Here is a 22,923-nt window from a genome sequence, read left to right on the forward strand (position 1 = left end):
TAATGATTTTACCACTGGGACTCTATCCTACTAAATACTGAAAAATCACAGACAAGTATAATCACAACAGCCTTGGGAACAACCAAAGTAAACCACAGAACGAGTTTAAGAAAATATATAATCATTCACAGGAATTATTCAGTCATTAAAATAAATAATCTATGAAAACTAAGTAAACATGGAGAAGTGCTTACAACAGACATAATACTATGATAACACAAAATTACACGAACAGAAAAATTACAAGCTTTGGTTTCTAAAATAGCTATGCATTGAAAAAGAAGACAAAAAATTCACAAAACTGTTATAGTATTTGTAGGGTGATGGTATAGATGTGTGAGGTTTTTTCCCCATTTCTTTATCATTCAGATTGTTAGTAATGTTAGTATTTTAATACTGAGAAATATGCAACTAAGAAAGAAAGTAGGCTTAGTTACTACGTTAACATTAATCCTTTGTATTTACAAAGTGCATCTAGAAATATTTCAGAGAGAAATAAGGGGGAAATGCCATGATTAAGTAATCTAGACAAATATCTTTATTTGGTTTTAAACACAAAAAAGCAGTCAGTACACATGTGAGTGAGGGAGACGATCAAGTGTCCTGTAGGGGAAAGGTTACAAAAGACACAAATACCCATCTTAAAAGCTTAAGGGTCCTTATATCCTTTTTTAAAGAACAAGCACATTCTATACAAATGAAAGGGTTGTGACAAAGAACTTTTAAGTCAAGAGCCTTTCACAGTAATGAGGTATAATAATGGACAATAAGTCTTGGAAGCTTCTCTCTTGTCCAATACTCACTGAAGTCTCATTCGTTTTTCAGGGGGGCCTTTGGTGCTCACAGTCTGTTGGATGTTCTTCGTGGTCTCCTTCTCCTCAGATTTTACAGTTTCTGGTGTAGGTTCTGCCTCTTTCTTTGTCTGATCCACTGCCCATGAAAAGCAGGTATTTGTTGGAGGGGGCAAAGAATGGATGGATGAGATCAATTTAGACAACAGTTAATGTGAATGGTTCAGACTCTTTCCAATTCATTTAGAATTCCTCACCTCAAGTTCTAAATTTAGCTGTTTCATCAGGCAGATGTGGAAGAATCTATTCACAAACCTAAAAACCTGATACCAAATAAATATGATACTAGACCAAAAACCCATGACTTTAAATGAGACATTATACATAAACAAGATACATAATTATTACATCCCAGTTCAATGGATGGTTCAATACCTCTTTTCAATGATGAACCAGAACTTTTTCCACATTGAAATTTGAACTCAAAACCCCAAATCAGCTTGGCTTTTCACACCTCCTCAATTCCTACTCTTCCCACTCTGATTCACCTTTTAGATACTATCACTACCACAAAAGCACCAACTTTTGGCAGTTCAGCAAGTCTCAAAGGTTAGGAGTAACAAACTACAATGAGAGAATCTAGGAGAACAAAGTGACAACAGCTCATCTCACAGCTATAGCTGTCACTGAGTTAAACAGGCTGTTTGATCTTGTTTCAATTTTAATAAGATTACCAGACAAACCATACCTGGGACAGGCTTTTCTCCAGACTTTTGCTATAATTCAAAAAAGAGAAAACAAAGGAGAGGGAGTGGGGAGAAGTAGAAAAAAAACAGAACAGGTTAGCAAAGTTTTCTTCCTGACTTCGTAATTCTTATTAAAATCATACCTTCATTCAAATTACATTGTAAATGATTTCATGAAGAGGAACTATGTACCATAAAAAGTAAATTTATTTTCTACTTCTTATTCACCTGTGTCAGAAAAGACAAATCTAAAACTAGAACGAAAGAGTCAAACATAAATAACCTTTCAACACCTATAAAGCCCTCTGCCTCCATATCCAGGTTACGCTGATTTACAAATACATATCAGCTAAGTAGAATCCAATGGAAGAGGAATAACAGAATGGAAAATAGAGCCTTTCAATTCTTGAGACTTACTTGCTTAGAAGTAAGAGCTATATAAAAAAAAGTAGAATAAAGTTTGGATGAACCCTCTGACTTTTAAAGTTGGCAGGTGTGGAAAATAGAGGTGAAAGGCACTTTTCTATGAACTTCTGATGAGTGTACTATTAAAAATCAAACTGCAGAAAAAAAATGATCGGGGTGCTAGGAGTCAGGAAAAGGTCAGATCTTTCAATCTGCACAGCAGTTCTTTTGCTTAATTGAATCCTGTCGCCTCCCTTTCCCTATTACTCAAGTGAAATGCTTTAAAACACTTTCCTCCTCTTCCTTCCTCTGCAAGGCTCACAACTTACCCCACACTCTCAGCTGATGACTCTACCTCTTACGTTAAAAGAAAAAACTCAATGCCCCAAGTTCCCTCCCATTTATCTTCCTTTGAACTTGTTACACCTTTGCATACATACACACACACACACACAAAACACCTTTATATACTTCTGCTATCTCAAGTCATCTCTGTCATTTCAAAGTTAATGTCTCCCTTTGTTTTCTGAATTTCTTTTTGATGCCCTCCTTTGGCTTTCTTATCTATTCCTATAACTAAAGACTACAAAATTTTCTGATATCACATGTGCCAGATTCATGCTTGCCAAGTGCCTACCAGCCCACACCAACTGCAAGTTCTGGGAACTGTTACACTTCATAAGACCAAAACTGAGCTCCGTATTACAACCCATTGTGCAGAAAGGTTAACACAGAAGGTCTGAGGCTGCTTTCCTTAGAAAGGCCAACCTGCAAGTCTGGTCCTTGGCTGGGGACTAGGAACTTGGATTTCTGGAGTATTCCCATCATTCCCTAACTGATAATGGTGGCTACTGCACCTAGATTGTTTGTACACATAATGCTGTTTATGCAGGGAATGTGGAATTTCAGTACCTGCTCTTAGATACAGCACATATATGACACCCTCTTCCCAGCCCTACCAAAAAAACACAGGCATCAAGTCTCTAATGGACTTCCTTAGAAAGAACTATCACATACATATTGCTGCATTGTCATTGTTGAAAGAAATAGACTCTGTGTGACCCCTGGTGGGAAGGAGAGAGTATAGGGAAGCCTCCACTTACATTGTTTCCCCTGTAACTGGCTGTATATCCTGACTATGTCACTGCAGTAAGTACTGTGAGACCTCTACACAAATCACCAAATATGGGGAGGTCACAGAAACCCCCAACACAGCCACCTTATCACATATCTTATGAACATCTTAGGCTTAAATACGTCAACAAATCTTTTTAAATTTAAAATAGGAAAGCAAATATTTGGCGTGCACTGAGGAAGTGAGAAACTGAGAGGAAGTATTCTTATACTGCTAGCACCTAACCATTTGAACTACATCTGGATATTGGAATAATGTCATTATCAACACAATGTGCACTGTCTAATCTTTCCTAGTGAATACTATCAAACTAGTAGGATGTGGCTTGAGATGACAAAGTAGAATGGCGGTGCCTTTCTGATAAAATTTAATCATGTAACCTTGGGAAAAACCTTGCTGAAGTAACAGTCTATAGTGTTCTAGTAGCTTCCTAAAACAGCACTGAAAAGACATTCATCATAAAAGGCTCTGCGGGCCTGAACTCCCATTGTATCACAGTTAGTGTGACGGTCAGTGGTAATAAGAATTAAAATATAGAAAAAGGAGCTTCAAAGCAGTCAGGGCTCCTCCAATACTCTCCTGAGCATCCCCCTAATGGGCAACATTCCTAGGATCTAGAAGCTTAACTGTTAAATACAATGGATAAAGAGGAGCAAGTTCTGAGCTACAAATAGTTCTTGGAAATACAAGAGGTAAACAGGAGTTCATAGGAGAGATTTCAAGTTGACCAAGAATCTATTTTCTTTTCTAGATCCAAGGAGAAACATTTTAGGTACAAGGAGCAAAGGAATTATTCTAGAGGAACCATTCTAGAGGAAGCCATCCTTTTTTCCTAGTTCTATGACAGAGCTGAACATGCTCTCTCTTTGGGAGTTGGCTTTTGGCCCTTGGATGGTTGAAAGACAGGTGGGGTTCTGGAAAATGACAACTTTATGTGTGTCTACAGCTAAACCTTTAAAAGGAAAAGGTAAAAAAAAACCTCACTGAAATGATATAGAGTCAGCAACCTGCTTCAAAACAACTGAGAGGAATGAAGGAAGAAGAGATAAAATTAAATTGGGTACGTTTGATAATTACTGAAGCAGAGTAATAGGTATATGGGGGTTCCATTAATTATTCTCTCTATTTTTCTACATTATCTTAAACTTCCATAACTTTCTGTAAGGTAAAATGTTCATGTTTTGTTTTGTTTTTTTAAGATTCAAGAGAACTCTGAGCTTTCAAAACTGTCCAGCTTAGCTCACCAGGACAGGACAGCACACACATGGGATGAAGCAGGGCCCCTGGCCATAAAAAAAGGAGAAGTCGCTCAGCTGGAATACCTCAGAATCCAGACACAGAGGTAGGCCTCCGAATGTTCTGGGGGTTAGTCAGTGAAAACAGAACCTCTAGGAACTAGATTTAAGCCAAAATCTGTCTCTTTTCCTACACATATTCTAAATTTTGGTTAATAATCCATATCAAATCTAATTCTTGGCCTGAAACCTCAGAATCATCCTTAATGACAATCTCTCCAAATTTAACCACCAAAATTAGGCAATCCTGAATCTGAAACATCTTTTGAATCTCCCTTCTCTTTCTCTGGCCACAGAATTAATTCAAACTTTCCATAATCTATCGTCCCTAACTCCAAACATCACATTTTCCTAATCATCCTCTACATTGTTATGGGTTATCTTCCAAAAAACACAAAACTAACTAAATTTCTCTCTTGTAATGGTCTTTAAACATTTATTGGGTCCCTACCACCATCATCAATAATTCTCAGTTAGTCAATGATTAGGGTCTAGAAGATGAAGGAGAGAATACTTTAGTATTTTGAATAAATACTTCATGTATTTATAAAAAAATTACTACTGCTTTGGTTTGCCCTTAATGATGATAGTTATTATTTTAATACTTCAAAGCACTTTTAATTCAGAAACCTGTTATGTTTATGGAAGTACTAATGGGTCATAGGTTTAAGGTAGCAAGCACTGGACTACAGTATTAACCACAAACTCCTTTAGAAAGCCTATACAATCAATCCTTCTTAACCTGACCTTAACCCATCTTTTATGTCTCATAGTCAGAGTACTTGCTGATTTTTTTTTACAGGTATATAGAAGTATAACTGATATACAAAAACTGCACATATTTCATGTATCCAATTTGATGAGTTTAGACATACATATATACCTATGATACCACCAGCACAATTAAGGTAATAAACATATTCATCACCTCCAAAAGATTCCTTATGTTCCTTTGGGATTTTTGTGTGTGCTAAGAACTCCACTCTATAAGACATCTACACTCGTACCAAGTTTTTAAGGATGACATCACAGTGTTAACTATAGGCATCATTTTGTATAGCAGACCTCCAGAACTTATTCATGTTGTCTAACTGTAACTTTATATCCAATTAACATTTCCCCCCTTCCTCCATCCTCCAGCAACCACCATAAAATTTTCTGCATGTATAAGTTTCACTATCTTAGATACTTCATGTAACTGAAATCATACAGCATCTATACATCCTTCTGTGACTGACTTATTTCAATTAGCATAATATAGTCCAGGTCCATCCAGGATGCTGCAAAAGGTATTCCTTCTTTTATAAAGGCTGAATTAATATCAACCATATATATACACCAGTTTCTTTCTACATTCACCTCTCTCTCTTTTTTTTTTTTTAATTCTTACCTGAGGATATTGAGAAAGAGAGACAGAGAGAAACATCGATTGTTACCTCCCATACATGCCCCGACCAGGGATCAAAACCACAACTTAGGTATGTGCCCTGACTGGGAATTGAACCTGTAACATTTTAGTGTATGGGATGATGCTCCAACCAACTGAGCCACCTAACCAGTGCTCTCCACTCATCTCTTAATGGACATTTGGGTTGTTTCCACACCTTGGCTATAGTGATTAATGTTGCAATACAGATAAGCATGTAGATATCTCAGGTTTCAAACTACATTACAAAGCTATAGTAACCAAAACAGCACAGTATTGGCATAAAAAGGCATATACCAATGGAACAGAACACAGAGCCCAGAAATAAAGTCACACATATAGAGTCAATTAATTTACAACAAAGGGCCAAGAGTATACAACGATGACAGGACAGTATCCTCAACAAATGATGCTATAAACACTGGACAGCCACATGCAAAACAGTGAAACTGAACCACTATTTAACACAATACACAAAAGTCAACTCAAAATGGATTAAATTCCTGACATAAGATCTAAATCTAAAACTTTCTTAGAAGAAAACATAGGTGGTAGTAAGTTCCTTAATATCAGTCTTAGGGATGATTTCTTGAATTTGACACCAAAAGTAAATGCTTCAAAGGCAAAAATAAAGTAGAGGGACTACATCAAACTAAAAATCTTCCACAGAGCAAAGGAAACCATCAACAAATTAAAGGCAACCTACCAAATTGGAGAAAATATTTGAGATAATCACATCACACCTGTTAGTACAGCTATCATAAAAAAGACAATATATAAGTGTTGGTGTATAAGTACTGGTGAGGATGCGGAGAAAAGAGAACCTTTGTGCATTGCTGGTAAGAATGTAAACTGTTACAACCATTAGGGAAAACAGTGTGAATGTTCCTAAAATAACTTAAAATAGAACTACCAATGAGCCAGCAATCCCCCTTCTGGATATATACTGAAAAGAAATGAAAACAGGATCTCAATGAGATATGTGCATTCCCATGTTTATTGCAGCATTATTCACAACAGCCAAGATAAAGCAGCAATCTACTTGTCCACCAACAAATTAATGGATAAAGAAGATGAAACATTTTTCAGCCATTAAAAGAAAATCTTCCCTTTGGGGAAAAAAGGGCTAACCTTGAAGGTATTAAGCTAAGTGAAATTAAGTCAGACAGCAAAAGACAAATACTATTAAAATGTCACTTATATGTGTAATCTAAAGAGACCAATCATACACACAGAGATAAAGTGGTGGGCACCAGTGGTGGGGGTGGGGGCAAGGGACATGGGGAGATGTTGGTCAAAGAGTACAAATTTGCAGTTACAAAATGAATTAAGTTCTGGGGATCTAATGTGTAACATGGTGATTATAGTTAATAATACTGTCTTACATACTTGAAAGTTGCTTAAAGTAAATCTTAAATGATTTCACCACAAAAAAGAAATGGTATTTATGTGACATGATGGTGTCCGCTAACACTGTGGTAGTAATCATTCTGCACACATAAGTGCACCAAATCAGTACACTGTACGCCCTAAACTTACACAGTGCTAGACGGCACGGCAACTGTATCAATAAAGCTGGAAACAAAGAGTTCAACCCTAAGGGGTTTTTTTTAATGTTATTGTAAACAGGATTGTTTTCTTAATATCCTTTTCAGACAGTGAACTGTTAGTACATAGAAATGCAACCTATTTCATATCCAGCAACTTTACTGGAATCATTGATTAGTTCTTACAGATTTTCAGTGAAGTCTTCAGGCTTTGCTATGTTTAAGATCATGTCATCTGCAATAAGAGACAATTTTACTTCTTTCCCAATTGGATACCTTTTATTTCTTTTTCTTGCCTAATTTCTCTGGCTAGGACTCCCAGTATGATGTTGAAAAGAAGTATGAAGGGTAAGTATGTCTCGTTCCTGATCTGAGAGAAAAAGTTTTGTTTTTCACCACTGAATGTAATAGCTGTGGGTCTCTCACATACAGCCTTTTTTATGTACAGGCACATTCCTTTAACACCCATTTTGTTGAGCATTTTTATAACAAAAGATTTTCAAATGTCTTTTCTGCATTTATTGAGATTGTCATGTGATTTTTATCCTTTACTCTGATAATGTGGTATATCATATTGATTTATTTTAGTGTATTAAACCATCCTTGCATCTCAGGGATAAATCCCACTTGATCATGTGCATGATCCTTTTAGTGTGTTGCTGGATTTAGTTTGCTAGTATTTCAGTAAGGATATTTACAACTATGTTCATGAGGGACACTGGACTGTAGTTTTCCTGTCATATCTTTGTCTCTGACATTAGAATAATGTTGGCCTCATAAAATGAACTTGAAAGTGTTCCTACCTCTTCAGTTTTTTTACTGAAGAGTCTGGAAGAATTGGCATTCTCTTTAAACATTTGGTAGAATTCACTTGTGAAGTCATCTGGTGCTAGACTTTCGTTTGTTGAGGTTATGATTACTGATATTCATTCTTGGTCTGTTCTGAGTTTTTATTTCCTCATGACTCAGTCTTGGTGGACTGCATGTTTCTAGGAATTTCTTCTAGGTTATTCAATTTGTTGGCATATAATTACTTATAGTAGTCTAATCTTTTATGATCTTTTTGTTTCTGTGACACCAGTTGTAATGTTTCCTCTTCCATTCCTAATTTTACTAATTTGAGTCTTCTTTTTTTGTCTAGCTGAAAATCTGTTAAGTTTGTTTCCTTTTAAAAAATACCAACTCTTAAAAAGAATTAAAAAAAAAACACCAATTCTCAGTTTCACTGATTTTTTCTATTGTTTTTCTAGTCTCTATTTCACTTATTTTTAATCTTTACTATGTCCTTCCTGCTACTAAATCATATGTGGAAATTAAACAACATACTCCTGAACCAATGGGCTAAAAAAGAAATCATAAGGGAAATAAGAAATTATCTGAAGAGAAATGAAAATGAAAACACAACATACCAAAATTTATGGAATGCAGCAAAAATAATACTAGGAGAGAAGCTGATAGTGCTAAGTGCCAATACTAAAAAGAAAAAGTTCTCAAATAATCTAACCTTACACCTCAAGGAACTAGGGAGAAAAAAACGAAGGACTTTGGTTTCTGTGTATTTATTTGTTCTCATTAACACTTATATTTCCAGTTTTACATGCTCTATTCCCATTTTCTAGATCAACATTATGTAAAAGAAATATAACATGAGCCACAATTACAAGTTACATATGTAATTTAAAATTTCCCAGTAGTCATATTTTCACAAACAGGTGAATTTTATATTTTACACCAAATATATCTGAAATATTATTTCAACATACAATCAATATTTTAAATTTTAATAAAGTATTTTACCTTTTTTTAAGTATCAAGCCTTTGATCCCAGTCTGTAGTTTACACATGTCACAACTCACGTGTAAAATGAGTTGTGGACTGGCTGCGTTTCAAGTGCTCATTGGTCACGTGTGCCTGACGGCTGCTGTACTGGGTAGGTCTAGGTGTTCTTCCCCTGGCCTTCCTGGTATATACTGAGTACTCACTGAGTGAATGGTCAACCATACCTAACCATTTACACTCTGTAGTGGTTACGCATCACCCTACACACAGCTGTAATTCATTTATTCATCAGACACTGTTTCATCTTCAAGTGTCATCATGAGATTTCTCTGTCCTTTCCTGGCTTGTGAAGGAAACTGGCTTTCCTGTCCTGATCCAGCTGTGTCCTGTTCCCTCCCCACCACATAACCATTCCAATAGCACATGTCTCTCCTAGGGTAAAGTCAGGAAAGGGAGCAGGGGGTGGGGGGTGTTCTGAAGTCATCTCGTGGTATCGGGGACCACTCTGCATGGTTTCAGGGATTGCAGCCTCACAACAGCAGGCTCAGAAAGGGGCTAGTAAGTCTCCCTAGAAAACCTGGTAAAGCAGGTGGCAGATGACTCAACTCTAACACCTACGGTTCCCATGGGAATCAGGCCTGAAATGTACATTGTATCCTTTGAAGTTTGCTCTGTCCAGCATAGCCCTGCCAATACAAACCATGTGTTTAAGTTCAAGGCATAAGGAGTAAACCCCTTATCTCATGAAACATGTCTTAAAGACCCTCTGGCATCAGAATGACTAACAGACCCTGACCTATGGCAGACAGATCTCTGTGTTCTTTCAATTGTTATCTATAGATAATACCTGTTTTTGTATGACTATAGCCTTTTGACATTGACTGATGAGCTATGCATGTATGCTGTGTACACCTACACATACCATTCCCAGTAAAAGCTGTTTGGGAGAAAGGTTTGGGGCATTCTCCAGTAGAGGGAATTGCCACCCGCTTCCTCGTGGGAACAAGGTTGTGTCCAGGACGATTTGTTCTTATCCACGGCAGCCGGGAGAGCTCCGAGGGACAGGGTATCTCCCATACATGATGTGAAAAATCTCATTTAATCTAAAATTACCCTCAAAATCTCTTAATTAGGTCCCCACACACACAAAAAACAGTATATATAACCTTGTGTACATATAGCCCTGTAAAGGCACCATAAGAACTGAGATTAACTATGAGAATGACATGTTCACATATTCCATCTCATAGCTACTTCACTTCAACAGCTCATTCAGTAGAATGGCAGGTGGGTTTGCTACTGCTGTTGAAACTCCCAAAATAACATGGAATTCCTATAACTTAAACACCAAGGTGATGTACCTCTTACAATTACTCCTGTCTCCTCCATTTATCATGCCTAACTTTATGCCTCAAATGTTCCTTTTTGTTTTGGGTTTTTGGGTTTTTTTTTTTTTTTGGTTACAAAAGTTTTAACTGTTCTCATTTAAGGACTTAAAATATCCACTATATCAGGCTGGAAATGAGTATACAGAGTAGAAACAGCATGAGTTTCAAATTCTATTTTTGCTACCATTTATGACACTTTTGGCAATCTTTTGAATGAGAATATTGTCTATATGTAGTCCTAATAGGTTGTTAAGATTCAGTGAGGAATTAAACTCGACAGCACAGAACAGTGAAATTAATGACATACAGAATTTCCCCTGGGAGGAGGGCATATTAATTCCATTCCCTTTACCCATTTTCCCCATTAAGTCCTTCAAAATCTCTCCTTTGATTCAGAGATCATTTTTTAACTAATGAGGAAAATCAGTATTTTTAGGTCACATCTGAAACAGTTCTCAATTGAGAATAAATATGCCAGGCCCTGGTCGGGTGGTTCAGTTGATTAGAGAGTCATCCCACTACACCAAGGTTGCAGATCTGATCTCCAGTCAGGGCACATACAAGAATCAACCAATAAATCCATAAATACGTGAAACTACAAACCAATATTTCTCTCTCTCTCTCTAAAAATCAATAAAACTTTAAAGTAAATAAAAATAAATACACCAAAAAACAATGTCAAATCAAAATAATCACATATGTCCTCATTACCTGCACAAATTTGGGTGGAAACTTTTGTCTCAGGTCTAGGAGTAAGGCATCCACACGTTGCCTCTGGAAAATAGAGCTTGGTTCTTCTTTCCTTTTGGTTTTAGGTTTGACTTTATCTATTAAAATATGAAGTCCAAATCAAAACACTGCCTATTTTGATGTTTTATATTTTATAAATCTTTGTCCAGCATAAATATACTCAAACTTCATTATTTTTAATGACTGCTAGTTCAAAAGTAATACTGCAATAAATTAAACAGAGAGTATACAAAGAAGTGTTCTAACTCTCCCTCTTACATGAAGTTAACATTCTAACATTTAAAAAGCTGATGTCTTTTCAAGATACTTTAGTTTTAACTTTGTAAAGTATATGACTGTCTAACCACTATGCTGTACTTCTAAAACTAATACAAAATAATATTGAATGTAAACTATAACTGAAAATACATTTTTTAAAAAAGATACTTTAGTTTTAGTATATAAGCATGGATAGACTTGGAAAGAATTTGAAGGGTAATGTTTTCAATAATTATCAAAATCACAATCCAAATTATTTGTCTGAAATTATCTTGTATATATTTTAAGTGTATTAAATGGTCTTTTCCCATGAAACCTTACAGGTGCAAATGGAAAATGCAACTTTCACAAATTCCCCAAGTTACCAACCTCAATTATGAAGATTATAATTCACTGAAAAAAAAAATAGGACAAACCAAACAACAGAAGATCCTCAAGACAAGAGGAAAAAAAAGAACTTACAAGAGAAATTCTTAAATTAATGATATGTGGAATTTCCCTGGGCGTAGGATGTACTGGGAGACTATCTTTAAATGAAGGGCTCCAGGTAAGTTTTACTCCAAACATTTCATTAAGCTAGGAGCAAAGAGCTCTTAGGAGAAGTTTATTTAACTGATGCAAACTTTCCTACATAATGTTCAGCCTGCAACTATTAAGAATAAATATAACTGTATCTGAGAGACCAACCATTCATATAAGTCTGCATTCTATTTAAAGGTTACTTTCCCATTAGTAATTTATTCTGAATTGCTATTTCTCAGAGAAGGAAATACAGACTATAGGTATACTGCTATACACACATTTCCAAAAGTATTGGTAAAATAAGGTGTAGAATAAATAGCAGATTAGCAGCTATGGAAACTAGGCGTTCTGGCATCACCACAGATAATAAAATGGCAAGATCAGAAAACAGACTGATCACCTGGGGATAAGTCTCTAAGAGTATCTCTCCTACTTTTAAAATGAGTGGCGGGGTAGGGGGGCAGATTCAGCCCTACCCACGTGGCTCAGTTGGTTGGAGCATCATGCACCAAAAAGTTGCTAATTTGACTCCCAGTCAGAGCACATGCCTAAATTGAGGGTTCGATCCCCAGTTGGAGCACCAACCGATGTACAGGAGGCAACCAATCGATGTTTCTCTAAAAATCAATGGAGCCTTGATTAGTGTGGCTCAGTGGATTGAGCACTGGCCTGCAAACCGAAGGGCCACCAGTTCAATTCCCAGTCAGGGCACATGCTGGGGTTGCAGGCTAGGTCCCCAGTTAGCAGGGCGTGCGAGAGGCAACCAATCAATGTATCTCTCACATATCAATGTTTCTCTCCTCTCTTTCACCCTCCCTTTCCCTCTCTCTGAAAATAAATAAAATCTTTAAAAAAGTAAAAATAAAAATCAGTGGAAATATGTCCTTGGGTGAGGATTAAAAAAAAGACTGGGGGGATTCAGGTTCCAAATTTCCAGATGACTCAACAGTTACATAAGCAAGAAATATCATCATTACTCATTCCTCATCACTGATTTTCTCTGCATGTTCCAAATATTTAAAAACCTCGAACCCACTTATCAAAGAATACCACTTACCTAACATTAAAATTTACATCTGTTCCTAGGAGAAAGCTATTATCACATCTATTTATATAAATTATAGCTGTGACAATATCATCATCCTATGAAGAATCTTCCTAGGGAGAAGTAAAACAGACCTAGAAATCATCAACAGCCATTTTCCTAACAAAACCAGCTTCATTCTTTTAGAGTACCAAAAAATGTTTTCGGAGGGTCCAGGTGTTCTACCTACCTTGCTCTTCATGATCTTTGAAGTGCCACCAATACCCTTTGGAAGGATGGTATCGACAGTATGACATAGCTTCATCGAAAGCTGACTGAATGCCGTGCACCGCAGTAAGCTTGTAAAAAAAAAAAAGTTTCTGAATTTCTCATTAGATTAACCAAAATTTCCAAAGTAAATTCAAAATATTACATTTGTAAAGACAGCAATTTTCCAGTTTTCAGAACCTGAATCTCTACATAGTGGGCTATGGTATATACTTTTAATACAGAATTGGCCCACAGTAACAACACTCAAAACATTCTAAAACTCAACACTTTATACCAACTTACACAAGGGAGAAGACCTCCTCTTTGTTCCTGAAAGCAAGGTAGCTTGAGTAAAAGTTTTCTTCAGTGTTTAAATGTGAAGATACTTACCACTCTAGAGTTTATAACTGATCCTAAGTCTGGTGCCTGATAGATCACTCCAGCAATGATATAGTAATCAGCCAGTGGGATAACTAAAGCGGTAGGAGAAAAAAATGTTTATGAATACAGCTATATACACCAGTTACTAAATAGATTTCCATTAAAAAAAAATGACTAAAATTTGACACGTTCCCATATTAAAACTTAAGGCAGGGCCTGGAAATTCCCATTTTTGTTACTAAATAGATTTCCATTAAAAAAAAAAAACGACTAAAATTTGGTATGTTCCCATATTAAAACTTAAGGCAAGGCCTGGCAATTCCCATTATAATCAAACAGCCACACCCACTCGTTATTATCTACAGCTGCTATGGCAGCAGTTAAGCAATTGTCACAGAGACCATGACGCCCACAAAGTCTAAAAAAATCTATTCTGTGGACCTTCAGAGAAAGAGTCTGCCAACTCGTGTCCTAGAGTCACTTGCATATCTTGTTAAAAATCACATTCTTACTCAGTAGGCACAGCACATCTTTAACAAGTTCCTATGTGATCCAATGCTGCTGTGGGTCGGTCACACTTTGAACTTGCCTCTGTGCCCCAGTTCTGGGTCCTAAGGAGAAAAACAGCTGCTACTGAGGCTGGTGCCACCTTGTATAGCTTCTATACCTTGAACCCTCTCATCATAGAAATCCTGTCTCTGGTCTTGCCTTTGTTCTAAGTTTCTCTTTTTCTCTAGGTAGAAACTCTAGATTTTTACAGTTAATTTCAATTCCTGACTCTGGAACCACAACTTCCTTAACAAGTCATTCTCTGGAATCAGATAATATCAGAGTTGTTACTAAATGTCTTCATGAGGGTACCTAATTAAGAGATGAAGATGGTCATTTCTGGAAATAGGTGAGTTTTTGATTTAAAATCAAATTTGGCCCTGGCTGGGGCTCAGTTGGTTGAAGTGTTGTCCTGTATATCAAAAGGTCATAGGTTCGATTCCCAGTCAGAGCAGCAACAGGAGGCAATCAACTGAAGTTTCTCTCTCTCTCTCAAATCAATAAACATACCTTTGGGTATAGATTAAAAAAAAAACCTTAAAAAAATCAAACCCAAATTCTATACTCTTCACTTTGATTTCCAGGGCCGGTTTGTTTTTGGAAATATAACCCTGGTAGGACTTTTGGTTGAATGTGTCAATGAAAATTTTCAACTGACCTTCTATGAATTTGGTACAATTGTACCTACCATGTATTCTGTAACAGAATTAAGATTCCATGACTATGAAAAGAAAGGTTACTTGGGATACTCGAGGGTCAGTTGGAAGCCCAATGACTGTGCTCACAGGAAAAGGTGGCTTCCAAACAGAGAGTTGCTCTGTAAGTGCTTGCAGAATTATCCTTGGGCATGCTGGAAGACCCGTGGTGTTCAAACATGTAACCAGTGAAACTTGGCTTTTGAAACATTTCCTAAGTGATAAAGCTATGCCAGGTGCACCAGTCTTCCTAGACAATTTGCACAAACAATATGATTATAGGGAAACCTGATTTCCTACTAAGGGTATGGAATTTTAGTAGGCAGAGGATGTCTACATGATTAGCCCTCAATAAAAACTCTGCACTTAAGAGTCTGAAACGGACCTCCCTGAGCAGACATATACATGTGGAGCTGCATTTCACTGCTGGCAGGTGTACGAGGTATAGCCCCCTCACAGGAGGGAAAGTATAAGAAGCTTACACATTGATTCCTACCAATCCCACTTGATAAAGGCTTTTTCCCTTACTGATCTGGCTGTGTATCCTGCCTGTGTGGCCATAACAAATCGTGCATGTGACTGACTATATGCTGAGTCTGCTGAGTCCTCCTAGTAAAGCACTGAACACGTATGTTCTCTTGGGGAACCCCAAAAGACAACCCAATAAAAAAAAAAACACAAAATAACCACATGGCTCAGAAAGTAAATAAGTCATGGTATTTTAAGAAGAAAACAATGCCTGAAGTTTACACATTTTACCTTGGGTAGGAGACTGCCGCTGTTGCTTCCGAATGATAAAAAGAATGGGCTCTTGAGCATGTAAAAGGATGTATTCTACTCCAACCATCTGACTGAATGAAAACAGAACACAGACATCCAGAGATCTATGAATGTTCTACAAACAATTCTGTAGAACATTCAGATTATTATATAAAAGAATAGCAACACTGTAAGTAGAATTAAAACTGCCTATGTTTGATATTAAAAACTAGCTGTTTAATAAATCTGGCTATTTTCTGAGGTAGTAAAATACAGATAACATAAGATTTGGTTCTTTTTTTTTATTTTTGTTTAAGATTTTATTTATTTATTTTTAGAGAGGGAAGGGAGGGGGGAGAGAGAGAGAGAGAGAAACATCAATGTGCAGTTGCTGGGGGTTATGGCCTGCAACCCAGGCATGTACCCTGGCTGGGAATCGAACCTGGGACACTTTGGTTCCCAGCCCGCGCTCAATCCACTGAGCTACACCAGCCAGGGGATTTGGTTCTTAAACAGCAAAATCTCTTTACAAAAATTCATGATGAACTTAAATTTTCATCATTAAAGTACAATGAAGAGCATTTTTCAAAAAAGGCAACCAAAATACCACGATGCTTTCTGACCTTAGATCTATAAATATATGTAAAATATAAAAGTATACATGAAGTCTCTTCATATCTTGACTATATATGTCAACTATATATTTTACCCCACCAGCAAACATCAAAAACCTCATCCCTGCCCCACTGCATTCTTGATCTGATAGATTATGTTTAAAAATAAGTAACAATAAGTTCTCTTAATAGTTATAAACATTTGTCTTGTAACAAAAGCTATTTAAAATACCATAGAAGTTTGCCCTGGCCAGGTGACTCAGTTGGTTGGAGCATCAACCCATACACCAAAAAGGCTGTGGGTTCATGCTGAGTAAGGAAACATACCTAGATTGTGGGTTTGATCCCTGGTTGGGACAGGTATGGGGAGGCAACTGATAAATGTTTCTCTCTCTCTCTCTCTCTCTCTCTCTAAAATCAATAAACATATCTTTGGGTAAGGATTTTTTAAAAAATTTTAAATACCACAGAAATTTAATTTTATGAATTTCCCCTGATGTTTAACTGACAGGTAAAAAAACACTTTATTACATGGTGGTTTCAGAAAGTTTTGTAACAGTAATAAATTCTTAACATTCTAAGTCTGAAGAATCTTGCTTTGCATTTGTTTGGATAAAATTGTATTTTCTCTATATAATTCTTTTTTTTAAATGTTATTTATTTTTAGAGGGAGAGGAAGGGAAGGAGAAAGAGGGAGAGAAACATCAATGTGTGGTTGCCCCTCCCATACCCTCTACTGAGGACCTGGCTGCAACCCGGGCATGTCCCCTGAATAGGAATCAAACCAGTGACCCTTTGGTTCACAGGCCCACGCTCAATCCACTGAGCCACACCAGCCAAGGCCAAAATTGTATTTGCTTTATTTGTCATACAAAGATAAATCTACTACAGACCTACTAAAAACATTAAATTAACTGTAGAGAAGACAGTTATTATAGATACTAGGTTGAGAATAACAGCTGCATTGCTAAAATCACTGATCACACCTACCTCTAAACCTCATAGCTATATTTTAATCGGACAGTAATATATGAAGTTACACACAGAAGACTTCCTAAGCAACAAATGACTACTACTAATTCCTTTGCACATCAAAAATTTTTACAAACCCAAACGGAACTCCAGTTCTTCCACAACTTCTACTCTGTACTTCATGATCCAGAGCTTGAAAGAAATGTTCACTGCAAAACCTCTAGTTGGCAAAGATGCTACCTTCTTATAATAACTTACTTTAAGTGTTCTAATGTTAGTCTCTGCATTTTGACCACTTCGTTATTACATGTTCTGTCATAAAAGGGATTACTTCTTTCTGAAAAGTAATCCAGGACATTTCCACTGTTCAGAGCAGGGATCCATGAACTGTCAACCCAAGAAATTCCCAGCAGATTATCTATAGGAAAGAAACAAAATAATAAAATATGAGAAAGGAGAAAAAAATCTAACCCTACAAATATTACAGATCTAATGTTGTAGGCACTATGAATGGAAGGAAAACATGTATCCTAACTTACATACTCTTACAGTCTAACAGAAGAGGTAACTATGCAAGAAGACAACAACTTGACATGATAAGTTCTACAATAAAAGCATGAATAAATGTGCTATGAGAGCACAGTGGAGGGTGCAGGACATCTTACCTGAGGACACTGGAATGACTTTTCATGGGGTGAGGGTCTTAGTACTATATGTTAAAGATTAAACAGAAGTTCATCCCAGAAAAAGAGAGGCAAAGTAACTCTAAGTAGAGAGAACACATATGAAAAGGTGGGAAGACATAAAAAAGTGTATTACGTTTAGAGAATAATTTGATTAGGTGGAGAAGTGATAGGATATGAAATCTAGAGAAGTCTTTCAAAAAAATGGAAATCCTAAGTTTTTATATATTGGCAACTAATTCAAAAGTTTTCAGACAACATGCATGCCAAAGAAAACACAATCAGTCTGAAACCTCCCAATCAAGGACAGAAAAATAAAGTAAGAAGCGATTATTATGGATGAAATAATAAAGATGCAAAAGTTAAAGGGCAAATGAGAAGCAGAATGCCTTCAATTACAGTCATACAATTTCACATTTTGGAATAGAATTAAATCTGAAATTTTCAAAATGCACAAAGAAAAAAAAGACACAATAACTAAGTACCTTTAATGAGCTTCTGTTAGCCACTTGCTGCAACAATGTTTCATACCACTGACTAGTAAATCCCACTAGGTGTCAGTCATGAATGCCTATATAGTACTGGTTGAAGAAAGAATTGAAACCTCAACCTCTCCTATTCCGCAACTGCTTCTGGTATGTTTGAAGAAGTCAGACCTAACCCAAGGTGACAAGCAGTTGTGAACAAAATGAATCAAGCAAGAAAAAGTAATTGTATAAATTAAAAACCAAGGAAACAAATAAAGTATGTTAATGACCAAATAATCAGTACAAACCATTAAGATGGTTCATCATAAATGAATCATACCATAACCAAATATATAACAAGCCAGCAAATAAAAAGACAGATTTTCTCATGAAAAACAACTAAGGATAATCATTATTCTCAGCTTTAAGCACTATAGCCCAGTTATTAAAGTAGTTTTGCCTGAAGCAACCTTGTTATACATTTCTGTACGAATGATTACATAAAAGCATTTGTAGAGGACAATTTTAGGTTTCTTTCTCACTCACATAGTGGGAACTATGTCTGTATGATGTCATAACAAGTTACTGGCAATAAACTGTTATAATATTACAGACCATTTCCACAGAGAGTAATCTGCAGACACAAATAAATGTTTAGTAAAGATCCTACCTACCAACAATTATGGACAGTCATTAGATATGGGCATCAGATGATGGGGACCCAGTGGAAGGCAATGGCAATGCATTGGAAGATCCGGAGCAAGTTACCAACTATCTTTCTGACCTCATTTCCTCCCCACCTCGGTTCTCACTGTTTCAGCTATATCTGCCCCCTTACAGCTCCTCTAACACACCAGGCATGCTCTCACCTCAGAGCCTTTGCAATGACCCTAAAAAATCTAAGAAGTAAAACATTATGAAAGCTAAATATCTGAAAATAATCTGAACTGAGGGTTTCTTTCTTTCTTTCTTTTTATGTAGTAGCAAGGGACTATGCTAACATAGCCCCAAAACACTTCTCCAACAATCAGCAAGTGATAAAATTAGACACTGGAAAACTAACTTATTACCCAGAAATGCTGAAGTTCACTGGACATTTTGAATAACTATAAAATGAGGATATATTTGTAATAAGTTTGCTAGACTCCACTCTGGTTGATATAGAAAAAGGAATCTTAAACACTTTCCTTTAAAACCCAAGGATATATAGCCCTGGCCAGGGAGCTCAGTTGATCAGAGTGTTGTCCCAATACACAGAGATTGCAGTTCCATGCCCAGTCAGGGCACGTACAAGAATCAACCAATGAATGCATCAACAAGTGAAACAAATAGATGTCTCTGCCTCTTCCTCTCTCCCCAAAATCAATGAAAAAAATCAAGTATATACAAACAAGACAATCCTACAAAGAATGATTAGGAGCATATTCTAGTTTGAGGAAACTATAATCTTTTGAGGAAAGCCCTTTTTCTTTAATCTGCTGGAGGTGAGGATTGAATCTCAGCTTGCACCTAGGTACAAAAATTCACACTTACTTTAAGAAAAGTACCACAATGTTTCAAATGGAAATAAATCTACGTTGAGAGTTTCACACAAGTGTAGAAAGTTTTGTGGGAGACATCACCACACAGTAAAAGATAAAGGTAATCTCCGATGCCCTCTGACACCACTTAATTTTTCCTGGGAAATTCCATAACCCTTCCTCCCAGGAGGAACCTGGTCTGTACTAGGTTCTCAGGGTTCAGCTATTTTTTAATCTCCCTTCCGTTCACTCTTTGGAATCCCAGAGCACAACTACTAGGCGTTTTCCCTCAAATTCACTGACACAGATGTGTGTACGCGAGCTGAGAAGAGAATGTATGACCTAAGGCTGAGATCAAGCAGGAGTGAAGGTAACGAGTCTCTATATATTTATTCACTGACTCAATAAATATTTGAGTACCTTTACAGTCCAGCTGTGAAAAAAAAACGACCCCTACCTTCGGTAATTGTTGGGTGTTCGATGGAAAGTATTGCAGAATCAAAAATAAAACAGAAGAAAATTTTAGGGATTCACGCTCAGGGACGAAAAGGGCGCGAGGTCTGAAATAAAGCAACCACGAAGACAAGTCCCAAAAGATTAACCAAATTCCGTCAGTTCATTGCCCCACCTTCCACTAGGCTCAAAGGCCATTCCTTCACCGGGAGATAACAGCGTCAATATTTACTGTGGAAATATATGTGTAAAACAATACTGCAGGTTTGAAGGCTCAAAGCCCAGAGCTTTTTCCAGTCCCTGCGTTTCGACACTTCTAACACACCCCAGAGAAACTGGGAAACACTAGGCAACTTTTCGCCAGACTAAAGCCCTGGGTGGTCCATAGAAAAAAAGCTTAGAGATATCACAAATGCCCCCGCGAATTATAAAGCCCCAAACCAGACCCCAGACAATCAAGAAACAAAGGCTAACAGCACAGGTTACCTCGGATATCCACCGCCGCCATAACTCCAAAAGTATTCGCGAGCTCCTTTTCCGGCGCAGAGAAAACGTAACAACTTTGGCGACGGAAGCAGCGGGTTGCTGATCTAAGGGAAGCGAGGCGGGGCTTGAAGGTGGAGCGAGGCGTGGGAAGGAGGGGCGAGGTGGCGATGGGCGGGGCTGGGAAAGTGGGGGCGGGGTGGGAAGAGAGGCGGGACTGTGAGGCGGAGAGAGGCGGGGCTGGAAGGTGGAGAGGGGCGGGGCTTAATGAGGAAATAAAAAAATTATTACCGAGATACTGATTTATAAAACTAAGTGCCATTAATCAGATTAGGAATAACAAGTAACAAGAGAGTAGGTAAAAATAAAAAGGTAATGATTTAGCTTTAAACATGTCCATGTTGTGCATGGTCTGTCTGCAGAACATTCTATACACTAGGGTTCCTCAGCCTTTCACTACTGATATTTTGGGCCAAATAATTATTTTGCTGGAGGTATGGGAAGCTGTCCTTTGCACTGTAAGATGTTTAGCAGCATACCTGACTTCTACCCACTAGATGCCAGAAGAGAGTATATATTCAGGAGTAAAGGGAAATGGCATTGGATGTAGATTGTGCTTTCAGGAAGCTTGACTGAGAGCAAGGGTTAGAGCTACAGCACTACCTGAGAACCATACAGAAATAATAATAGGGAAATGTGAATATGTTGATAGGCTAAGGTGAAACACCCAGCTGAGATGACCTTCAATTTATCTTTAATTATTTCGTTCCTTCCTTCAGTTGGTCATGAGTTGTTTCATACCTACTAAATGTTTTGCTTAGCTTAAGTTGAATGCAGAGGGAAAAGCAGTAAACAAACTGGACCTCTGGCCTCAAGCAGGCAACAGGTCTCATGAAAAAGACAGACAAGAAACAAGTAACAGAGGAGCAAGGCAGATTGTGAAAACAAAAATGGGGGGACAATGAGATAGGAAATAACTGGAGGAAGCGACTTTGGATAGGATGGTCAGGACTGACCTCTGCGGAGGTGATATTACTGAGCTGAGACCTGGAAGGCAAGAATGAACCAGCCATAGGAAGAGCTGGGGTACCAGTTTTTCAGGCAGAGGGAACTGCAGACCCTGCGGTGGGAGAATGTTTGGTCTGAGAACCAGAAAAAGTCCAGTACGAAGAAACTGGATCACATAAGTGAAGGAAGAATGGTGGGAAGAGACTGGGAATGTAGGCTGGGGCCAGATGATAGAGGGCTTTGTAAATAATTTATTGTTTTATTCAAAGAAAATGAGAAGCTATTAAAGATTTTAAGGAGTAGAATGCTATGAAGATATTAGTTCTAATCAGAAATTTGTTTATGAATGTCAAAAATATTTGCTGTTTATTGAACCACTTACTATGGCTCAAGAGGCACTGTGCTAAATAAGCACTTGGATGAATTAGCTAATTTTTCTCTCAGTTTCATGGGACAGAAGCTATTATTCCTATTTTGCAAATGAGACTGTGGCAGATGAGCTACCTGCCCTCAAACTTATCTACTTGACTGCACAGCTAATCTACATTTTCCACTCCCCTTACATCTAGATGCAGCTACATAGCTAGTTCTCATCAAAGGAATGTGAGTGGAAGTGATGAGTGTCTTTTCCAGGCCAAGATGGTTTAAAGTATTGGTGCCTTTTCCACTTTCTCTCTCTGCAGCCACCAGTCAAATGTCAGACCTTAAGGCCATAGATTAAAAATGGGTGTGAACGGTGGTCGTGGGGGCAGTCTCTGATTGGCTGCAGGTGCTGAGCCACCATGCTAACCTACACTGGCCCTTGATAAAAGCAGGAAATAAGGTTTTATTGTGATAAACAACACACACACATAGGTGTACACAAACAAAATTTTTCCTATGTATTATATCTTCTATAAAATCAGTAATGCAGCCCTAGCTGGTGTGGCTCAGTGGATTGAGTGCCAGACTGAGAACCAAAGGGTCACTGGTTCAATTCCCAGTCAGGGCACATTCCTGGGTT

The 22,923-nt window shown here is 37.5% G+C and overlaps 1 protein-coding gene across 2 annotated transcripts; it reads right to left on the reverse strand.

Annotated features, from left to right (window-relative positions):
- Window positions 1-515: 515 nt before the first annotated feature.
- On the reverse strand, window positions 516-20,988 carry MED6 (mediator complex subunit 6). Of its 2 annotated transcripts, XM_045823591.1 has the most exons (8): window positions 20,916-20,988; window positions 17,565-17,724; window positions 15,721-15,812; window positions 13,727-13,809; window positions 13,317-13,425; window positions 11,224-11,339; window positions 1,540-1,567; window positions 516-930 (listed from the first exon to the last, which is right to left on the reverse strand). In XM_045823591.1, the coding sequence occupies exons 1-8, from the start codon at window positions 20,935-20,937 to the stop codon at window positions 800-802; spliced, it is 741 nt and encodes a 246-aa protein (XP_045679547.1). In that variant the 5' UTR covers window positions 20,938-20,988; the 3' UTR covers window positions 516-799. The 2 variants fall into 2 exon arrangements, with proteins under 2 accessions (XP_045679547.1, XP_045679548.1); XM_045823592.1 differs by lacking the exon at window positions 1,540-1,567.
- Between the last annotated feature and the right edge of the window lie 1,935 nt (window positions 20,989-22,923).

Source organism: Phyllostomus hastatus, unplaced genomic scaffold (assembly GCF_019186645.2).
Source record: "Phyllostomus hastatus isolate PE091 unplaced genomic scaffold, TTU_PhHast_1.1 phas_scaffold_501, whole genome shotgun sequence".
Lineage (NCBI taxonomy): Eukaryota > Metazoa > Chordata > Mammalia > Chiroptera > Phyllostomidae > Phyllostomus > Phyllostomus hastatus.

Excerpts from the sequence above, each read along its gene's own strand:
- MED6 (XM_045823591.1), bottom strand. The coding sequence starts at position 20,937 with ATGGCGGCGGTGGATATCCGAG. Across the intron at positions 13,810-15,720 it reads GCGGCAGTCTCCTACCCAAG|TTATCCCACTGGCTGATTAC; the intron begins GTAAAATGTGTA and ends CTACCGCTTTAG. Across the intron at positions 11,340-13,316 it reads CAAAGATCATGAAGAGCAAG|ATAAAGTCAAACCTAAAACC; the intron begins GTAGGTAGAACA and ends ATATTTTAATAG.